General features: G+C 44.5%; 1 protein-coding gene across 1 annotated transcript; it reads left to right on the forward strand.

The window, feature by feature from the left end:
• Positions 1-8,014: 8,014 nt before the first annotated feature.
• On the forward strand, positions 8,015-9,653 carry BDV37DRAFT_246876 (F-box protein). Its single transcript, XM_032081808.1, has 3 exons — positions 8,015-8,247; positions 8,309-8,821; positions 8,876-9,653. The coding sequence occupies exons 1-3, from the start codon at positions 8,102-8,104 to the stop codon at positions 9,507-9,509; spliced, it is 1,293 nt and encodes a 430-aa protein (XP_031942080.1). The 5' UTR covers positions 8,015-8,101; the 3' UTR covers positions 9,510-9,653.
• The last annotated feature ends 365 nt before the right edge of the window (positions 9,654-10,018 follow it).

Raw genomic sequence — 10,018 nt, forward strand, 5'->3', positions numbered from 1 at the left:
CTACGTAGAATATTAGAGACTGTTTATTTGCTAATATCTCTGCAACTGAATCATCCACGCCATCATTCATGGCGTTGTCGAAGTGTTCATTCTCCTTGTCCTATCTTTTACTCCCTTGTTTTTGTTGACCTGATATTATTATTAGCCTACCATCAGAAGTGTGAAAGTTACTGTTTAATAAAATCATTATTGGCGCTACCTTAACTAGAATTTTAAGTATAGAGGAAAAATAGAAAGATTAGTACTTTGAATTAGATAATAATCCAGATGTTATAGAGCCCCTAACTTGGGCAGAAGAATATTTTTTCACGTACGCTGTACGTCCAAGTTGTGCTTCATCCAAGCCCAGCGAGCCTCGGTACCTGCTGTGTGGTTGTTCAGAACGCTAAAAGGCATGTATATATCCTTGTTCTTAACACGAATCAGGAAATGGGTTCCGATGACGATAAGGTATGCCAGCTAAGTAACGGCCGAGATAGCCATGGTTGTTGCGATTGCAATTGTGACTCAGGGAGGGGGAACACAAAGACTGGACTTGTGTCTGTCGAAATATCATATATGTATAGAACATACACATAATATGTTTAAGATATCGATGAAGAAGTACTGATTTAGATTGGGGATTTTCTTTCGTCGGTGGGAACAGTAGTCGCGGTCGATAGCGTCTTTGTCGACTGCGCAGAAGTAAATATTTTCACGTACGCTGTATGTGTATGCACTAGGCTTTCCAGTAGATATGCAAGGCTTAGGGTGAAACGTAGACAGCGTCGATACGCCCCTGTACACTTGTTTGAAGCTCTGCTTCGAAGGCATCGGTGCCCGGAAGCAGTCCGCACGCTTGTGACTTCAGTGTATAAAGCGATATATATTTGGATTCGTCGGTTTTGAAAGCAGCCAAGCTATCAAGTACGCTTGCAAGCGCCTTCCTAACTGTACGATAAAGTTTATATCTCTTTCTCTCAAATTCCACCACGCTAGTTCTCAGTAACAAGCTATTTATACCGTCCAGGAAAATAGATTACCTACCGACAATATTGCTGTCCATAAGTAGATAATCGGCACGGATCACGCCTCTTGCGTCCGAAGACACGGCAATTCGCAGCCCGTTATGTTCTTGGGCGGTGATGCAGTCAATTCGCCTTGATTTTTCACCATAGCTTCTCCATCAAACGATAAGGACATAGACAGAGACGGTGGTGATCTCATGCTCTGCATTCTACAGAGTGTTGAGGATTTCTGTGCTTCTGATCTGGCCGAAGGATCTTAACTTCCTCCCTGAGTACAAGAGCCAGAGTGCGTTAGATGAGCGTGCACATTAGGCCTTCCGGTAGATAATTATACCTGCCTGTCTGTCACGTATTACTAGTAACACCGTGACACCATTTGTTCATAATCGAATCTTGGGCCCTAAGCCACCTAGTTTCGTCATTTATCTGGCCTAGCATGAACCAGACGAAGGCTTCATTGATGACCATGTAGAATGCGCTACTTGAGCATTGGTGACAGAGCTATATAGGTAAGAAACAAAGGAATAAGTCTTGATTAATACGTGTCTTTGGTAGAGTATTTGGGTAAGAGTTGTGTTACAAGGACTTCCCGCCATACTTAATATGGCTAGCTCTCACCGCTAGGCCCAAATAGGAACACGGAGCGAGAATCCATGGTTGAACTTGGAATCTCACCCAGCTTATACTGTGAAACTTGTAAGAGATACAGACAGGGCACTGTATTCCACAAGGTCAAAAGGCCAGCATAATTCTGAATCGACGATTCAGAATATCATGGGCTGATATATATAGCAAGCCGCCGTTACACTCGGCCACACATTCGTCCCACAATAGCTATATCAGTGCTTGACCAGCATCATATATGTCTCAAGGAGGTTTTGGCAATAGGTGTGTCTTTATAGAAGTCCACTTTTTGTACCTAGTGTTAGGAATATAAGCATCGAGCGAATATCTAAACTTCTCAGAAGTATGGTTTCACTACCAGCACGGTTGGATGAGGATATAAAAGGATCGGTACCAGTTCAACGTACCGTGCTTTGAGCTCCATTGGTAGTCCAACTTTGGCAATGGCGAGAGGGCACCGCCGTCTTATCACTAAATTTTCCAATATAATTAAGTTGGGATAAGGAACCTGCTTTCCTGAAGTACTTACTATGAATTTATCTTTGCGAATACATAAGTCAACTATCAGCAATAGAAAGACTTGACTCAAGGTAAACATACCGTTGTTAAAATAACTTCATGCAATTCACTAAGATGACAAGTCCGTGGTGTGAATTCTATTCATCACTACTAGCGAAATGCAACTATGCAACTTCACGAAAGCCTTTTTTCACCTAGCTTTTATTTCTTTTCTTAAAGCCGTCTGTGTAACCCTGAGAGACTTTGTACGAGATTGTATATCGAAATGCCCCCATTCTCCTATCGATCCCACTATGTTGTCAATTTAATTGGAAGGTCATGTTCCTGACTCACCCAGCTTTGGCGAATATCCAGAAAGATAGATATCCATGGTGATGGATATCTATAGTGATGGCGATCCATAATAACGAATGCCCATGATGGTGAGATCCATCAAGATATCTATTATAAATCTCCACGGATAGCTCAGAGCTCTTCATCTTCCGAAAACTATCCTTCTCAGTGAACTGTATATACTTATACCGTAGTGAGCTGCTCCCCGTCCGGAGCCTGTTGACTACACTTGAGAAAACTAACTAAACATGTGGAGCACTAGCTCAGAGCAAGGTTGGCGATGTATTTCAGAATAGGTGGGGGAGAACCAGTAGCTTCCATTTATCCAGGCTTATGCAAAGGATACTTATAACCCCATTTGGCCTTAACCTCGTAATACAGTCATCAAGTACGTTTCGCGGCATATTAACCCTCCAACCTTCTGCATGACGACAATCATAGCTCTCCCGAATCGATATTCCGTAGCATTTGAGACCCCAAGGATATAAATAGCGCGAGAGAGGGGGTTGAGCTAGTATTCGATTATAGTTGTTTGGTATCGGCCCCTGTGAACCGTCAAGCACTATCAGACACGTTAGCAGCAGCCTTGGATGAGATGGAGCATCGCACTGGAATACTTACTCGGATTATAGCTGTTCGTGTTCCAGTAGCGTGCTTTTGAGCATCTCACGAGTAGCAGCAGCGAGAAAGAGGGAGTGGGGGTAGTATTCGATTAAGATTGTCCGGGACCGGCTCTTTTGAACTGATCAACCACGTTAGTGGCGCATCAAGTGAGATAGAGGATGACACTGGTATACTTACTCGGATGATAGCGGTTCAGCTGTTTGTATCCCAGCAGCGTCCTTTGACCATTTCATTGGTAGGGTATACTCCGGGGAGTTTTCTGTGTTCGGTTAAAGGCATTGGACCTAGCCTCGGTCAGTTGTCAACTTGAATGCAGGCTTAGAGACTAGTGCCTGTGCCTCTCATACCATATTTTATTTCAATAGCCCCCAGTATCTCAAGCCTAGTATAACAGTTATTAGTATATAGGAACATATTACTTACTTGTTGGCGGTACCATTCTGTCGAGCTGGACAACGAATTGAAGCATTTATCGGGGAAAGTGTAAGCCCGGTAGATGGATGATAAGAAGCCAAAAATTGTGGGCATTATGACACTTGAGGCAGAGGTGTCAAAAGGGCCCAAGGATAGTGAGTATTTGTAGGAGTAAACTCCTACGACTCTGTGAGCGAAAAGATATTATACAAGCACATGGCAGGTATAAAACGCCTTTTTGGAGATAAAGGCAGCGGATAGTCTCAATCGGGTGTGGCACTTTTTGCGTCCGCAAGACCTCCATACTTTATAAGTGGCTTACATTGGGCTCCGGCATCTATGCGGCCAGTGATCGCGCCCAAAGTAAGCACAGCGCGCCAGCCATTCGAGACCGCTACGGTACACTCTCTGTTACCAGGGGTAAACATAGGGTACTCGAAATTGTGGGCGTTCTTATAATGTATTCGGAGTTTTGCGGGGCACGAGTACTTTGTCTGAGAAAGAAAGGGTGAGTAAAAAGGTGACAGAAGAATAGGTTCCTCGGGGATTGATAGTAGATACTCACTTACCTGATGCTCGCAACAGGGGTAGCGGCACCAGACCTCGCCCCTGTACACCAGTCGATCAGCAAGCTCAGCTTCTGGATCTACCCTAGGGAAGTCCAAAGTGTTCCTTGCGATGGCGAGGTATGTAGGGATGCCATTGTCCGATGTGACAGCCTTCTCTTCGCACTTTGTCGCCCGTGACTTACAGCCACGGGGTGCACGAGGGTTAGAAAGGTGTTGAACATATCCGGGACTTTTGCACTTGCTTCGCGTGGCGGTCTCTCGGTGGTCAGCCTTGGTAAACTCTTCACTGCAGTACTGGCACCTAGGCTTCTCAGTTATAACATGATGTTTATTATCATGGTTGCAAAGCTGAACAAAAGTGTCATATATCCCTCCACACTTCCCGCCACTCAGGTGGAGTGTTTCGATGATAAGACTCTTCAAGAAGCGCTTGGAAGTCCTCAGCGATCTTGAGGTTGTACTATGCCAGTACTTTATCAATGAAGAGCTTTGTACGACAAGGGAGTAGCGGATTTTCCTCATCCTCGTATTCTCAATAGAGCCCTGTAACTGCCTCTCTCACCGAAACTTCATAAAAGATTCACGGTTCACACGCGAATACTCTTATAGTGATGCTCACATGGTCCATATAGGGCTGAAATAGGGATGTTAGTGCTACTGTACTAGTAGACAAGCCATACCAACTATTCAGCACCTATACAGGGCATCTAGTTTCCTGGCAGCGAGAGGAAAACACAGTCAGGTCTGCTATGGCGTCCATTAGGTGGAAACACCTTATTAGACGACTGACAGATACAAGGAAGTGGAGCTTCTCTCCAACAGGCCCGTAAGTCTCCTCGTACTTAGTACGAGTGTACTCAAGGCTGTTGGTTAGACGCTGCCGAAAATCGGTCTGACCATCCTAAGAGACGCGACCAACGAAAAGAACAAGACAGTTATTCTCCATTTTTTTTTTTTCAAAAAGAACAAAAAACTTCACTTGGGATGAACAAGATCTATCAAAAGACTTCAATAGTGAAAATGCTTCTCAGCTACCGATGTTCTTTCAAACGATGTTGTTCAGTCAAGAGATGAAATAAGAAGAAGAAGAAGAGGAGGAGGAGGAGGAGGAGGAGGAGGAGGAGGATTGTAATGAGTATTGGGCCTAACAGGGTGGGGGCTTCCATTTTGGGAAGTAGGTGTTCGTTCACTGCGGACCTGGCATTTGGCACAGGTCACTCAATTCGTTAGTAATTGCTGCTAAGAGAAAGGTATACTCTTTTTCTACCTTTCTAAGCCCGCTTGCAAAAGGAGAGCTATAGACGACTCGAGATTCAAGGTAGATGATACTGATAGTGACGTCAAATATCCTACAATACCATTGTGTAACATGTATATACTATGACACAGGGTGTAAAGAAAATAGACCAGAACGAATACACTCCCGCAGCGAAATTCCAGATCAAGAGATCAAAGGGCAATAATAGGAAGTCCATTTTAATTATCCCCACTGCACAGCAAAAATGGATTCAAATCATCGATAGCCACACCTCCAAATATTCACCCTGTTTGGTATAGTAACTCGTGCTGTTGCCTACATCCTAGTATCCTGATTCCTGATCGCTACCACATCATTCGTTTCATACATGTGATCTGGATTTGGTTCTTTCCTTTTGAACCTCTTAACACTGAACTTATTCATCACTACTACTGCTGCTGCTTGTTGCTACTCCTAAACACATATCTATTGGTGAAAGTCTTCCTAAGTCTTATGATGACTTAGCTATTCGGTAATTCTACTTTTGCTAGTTATTTTGGATACAGCCTAATGAACTTACATGTGGCAGTTCAGATCGTCGGATACTATCTAGTGCCAGGAAACTCCGCTTGTGACTATGCTTCGCACTGCAACATGTGTGTTGCCCTGAAGCGCTACGAATTTGAGCGGGCTCTGCCACAGAGGGCCATGTGCATTACAAACAATATGCAGATGTGACGTTTCAGTTGCCTCTCCAATCTCTACAAAAATAGGAAATGAATATCAAAGGGAGGGATTGGGCGTATCCCTAGTGTTATTATATCTAGGCCGTCAGGCTACTGAGATAAGCCTCTCTATTTACTCTGAAAAACTAAGTACCTTTACTGATTATTTTACAAGGATGAAGCCTGTCGTTGAGTAGCCCAATATACTTACCGAACTCTTGCTCTTGATTGCTCGAGGTCAAGGCCTCGCTCCTAGGAGTATGCCTGAATGGTTATACCTGAGGCCCTTTTTCGCTTTATATTACATAGTACATAGTACATCTCTCTTACTTAGAGACAACCACCAGGAAGGCCCAACTTGTTCTTATGGCTCAGGATCAAGCCTCAAGGAGGGTACCTTGATGATCGAGGCCTTTTCGCTTTATACACATAGTACATAGGACATTTCGAATTGGATAATCCTCCACCAGGAAATTCTTTTCAGATACTGTACCAAACACAATCACCGAACTCTTAACCAGTGGTAAGGAGACTGAACTGCCCGTTGTCTTAGTTATAAGTAGTTGGGACAGCCTTTCTACGAGTACAATTGTGATGGTTGACCCCTTCGAACAATATATACACGAGATTACTATATCTCTTTGGATATTTGCGGTGAACCGCGACGGTTCTTTGATACAACAAAGGCCCTACGAGGGGATTATAAGGATAACGACGAGACTCTCGAACTTATTGGGATAACCGGATATCTAAGCCGGTCAAGCGTCACGGTGCTTAGAGCTGACTCTCGCGGTTCTAAAGCTCTTGGAGGCCAGAAGCTTTTCGTCCAGTCTTGGCGATACGGAATACGGTGGCATCGTCGATCATTCTGGCTAATCAATTTGACCAGAAATTCTCCATGGATAAAATTTCTTGGAATACTGTCTCAAGGAACTTGCCCTGATATCTGTGGCGGCGGATAACCAGAAGCGCAAAATTCATTCTCCTGGTTAAGGCCGCAACTTCTGGCCCCCACACTATCCTACGCATTTTTCGGTTTATTCGTAGCGGGGTTCGAAACTAGAAGCGGGGTCTATACCATAAGCCAGGAAGACGAAGTGGCGAAGCATCCCGTGGATGAGACTAACCACTAGTACTCCTGTATGTACTATAAAGGACCCTGTGAAGGATCTACTGAGGCAGCAAGGCGCAGTGAAAAATGAAACCTTTGTCTACCAGAAGATGGAAGCTCGAAGCGATCCTTAAATAAATGGTCGATTGGTGGTGGGCTCGCTAATGCAAGTTGAGTGTCACGGAGAACCATTTTCCCATTTTGGAGGGGTTCGAATGTGAAGATCTTAGGAACAACTCGCATGGTCTATTTAGTGTCTGGTGCTAGTAGACTATTTCATTGAGCTTTTCTCCCGAGTTGGAAGGTCTCTTGTTCAGGGTATCTATTATCTACGGTTTACTGGTAAAAAGGGTTGGAGGTGGGAGTAAACAAGACGAAGGCGAAAGATTTGACTTAGCTTAAGAGGGATGGTAGAACAGTATAAGCGGGAATGACCTAGTCTAGGAGATTGTAAATTTGCGAACTCTCTCAATTCTCTCTTAAAATGTAATGTACATACTAGTACCTACATACCCAGTACAAAATGTATGGAGCCACGCTGATTGGTTGAAGATTGATTAGACTGTTGAAGTGAATCTGAATTGTTCGGATGGAAAAGATCCCCTCATGCCGCAGAGGGATTGTTAATATTATGCACTAACTAACTGAGTAAATTGTTTGACCTTGCAATCTTGAATCATATAGATAACTGCAGCCCTCATCGCCACGCTGCTTTAAAAATAGCATTCGGGACCTGGCACTAGACCGAATGGGTGCAGGCTGTACATCCCTAGCTTAGTCAGGCCCCCTCTTTCCCCAAACCGGGAAAGGCGGCGAAACACCTGTAGGTGATCGATTTAATGACAAGCATCAAGCACCTTCGCATCCATGGTTACAAACGTCTCATTAAACTGGCCCTGAGCTGGAGCTGGTCTCCCCATGTCTTTAGAAACCCGATAATGAGCCCAATCGTTCAGTTGGTCCTCCATGTGAAAAAGGCCCGCGCTGCCATCAACAGCATCAACAGGGGTAGGAAATCAGATACCAAGAGAAATAACCCGTCTAGGCACAATCCCTTTGCTTCGTCGGTCTCTTCGACATTGGAGTACGTGCTCGAAGATATTCCGTTACAAGAACCACCCGTACTTCCTTGCTAACGACTCTAGTGTCAACAAACTCAATCCGGTCCCGACCTCTTCCCTGTGGGACATCCTCCCTGTTGAGATCCAAGTAAAGATCTTCGCTCATTGCGGTATCACGGATCTATTACCGTTGAAACTCGTTTGCAAAGCCTTCTATGAGCTTCTTACCACGCATGAGCATGCGATCACTCGGCAATATCTCCGGCAGCGCCGCCATGGCTCCCTTCCTTCTCCGATTGATAGTGAGAAGACATACACACGTCACCCCGAGGATGACGTAGTGCTACTGTCAGATCTTTTCCCGCCCGCAAAGAGCGCGAAGGGTGGCCATATATATACTTTCAGATATGTTTACAGTCTACGGCGGCGGCAGAAGCTATGCTCCAAGCTATGCTATTACATCGCAGACCGCGTTATGGATCGGTTCGTTGCAAGTGAGCCGGCATTCATGAAGTTTATGTTTCCCTCCCGAAACGGGCGTAGTGATTTCGTCAAACAAGGGACTGCCAGTATATCGTTCTATCTTACGCCATTGATGTAGGTGTTGCTCCCAAACATCACTCTTAACGTGCACTCTAATGACTTTGCCAGGTATTATACTCTATACTTCCTCGAGTCTTACACTCTCGCTAGGCGGGAACATACCAATATTCTTCTGCACGATTTCGAAGCTGGGCGACTGCCCGTCCCCCTTCCTCCGGACGTCCGCAAGTCTATGTACCGAGGTTTGCAAGTCAAGATATTGCGGTCTCCCCCTTTTACAAACACCGCCACTCTCATCGCTACACATCATTGCATGCAACTCCTTGTTTCATATCTTCAGTATACAGTTCCTCCAGATGAGCCTGGTCCATCGGATGATAGTTGGATCAGCTCATTACTTACGGTCTCGCCGTTTATCCGTCTCGTGGAGTATTTTTCTGCTGAGATCGGTGATGGCGGGAACCAACGAATGCAGCGGAAAGATTTCATGAAAAACTTCCACAATGATATTACGTCGAACGAAAAGGACGACATCAATTCATTGGTCTTCGAAAGTGCACCAAATAGTCATATGCATAGCTCGGTACAGGACGTCTGGTTTGAGGTTGCTCGTCAGGAACTGGCGTCGAGAAGAGCCATGCAGCACCGTGCAGAACATATCTTGATCTGGGACAGGTTACCAGTACTACTTGGATGTCAGGATTGTCGGGATTTTCAGGATTCAGTGGGATACCGTGCATGACTCGCTCGATTGGCAATATAGCAAGCATTGTATTAGTCGGGGTAAGGCGTTCTCAGGGGTTATTGGTCAGTGCACTTCGGGAAATATACACATTGGGTAGTTTGATGTAGATATTTACTTGTTCATATAACTATTACTTGCCACAATTTTGATATGATTTTTGGATTTTGTATAACTAAATAAATTTCCAACAAATTCATGATCCGGGGATAATCTCTTCTTTCTTCGTCATTACACCCCGGAGATTATTACTGTCAGAATCGTTGTCATATTGCAAATATCAATATTGAACGATAACCTTACGGCGACAGCAGTTTATGCCTCCGCGTATAAAGCCAGTAGTACAACTTTCCTGGTAGCTGAAATCTAACAAATCCTGTTCCTTGGAAAACCTGCAATTAAGCGCGTTAGTCCGATTTCCAGTACCAACTACCGCTAAAAATGAAAATAAGAATAAAAGCAACTAAAGTACACCTTACCACAGAATACCATTGTATCGATATATTGAC

The sequence above is a fragment of the Aspergillus pseudonomiae genome (assembly GCF_009193645.1).
Source record: "Aspergillus pseudonomiae strain CBS 119388 unplaced genomic scaffold BDV37scaffold_28, whole genome shotgun sequence".
In the NCBI taxonomy this organism is placed as follows: Eukaryota; Fungi; Ascomycota; class Eurotiomycetes; order Eurotiales; family Aspergillaceae; genus Aspergillus; species Aspergillus pseudonomiae.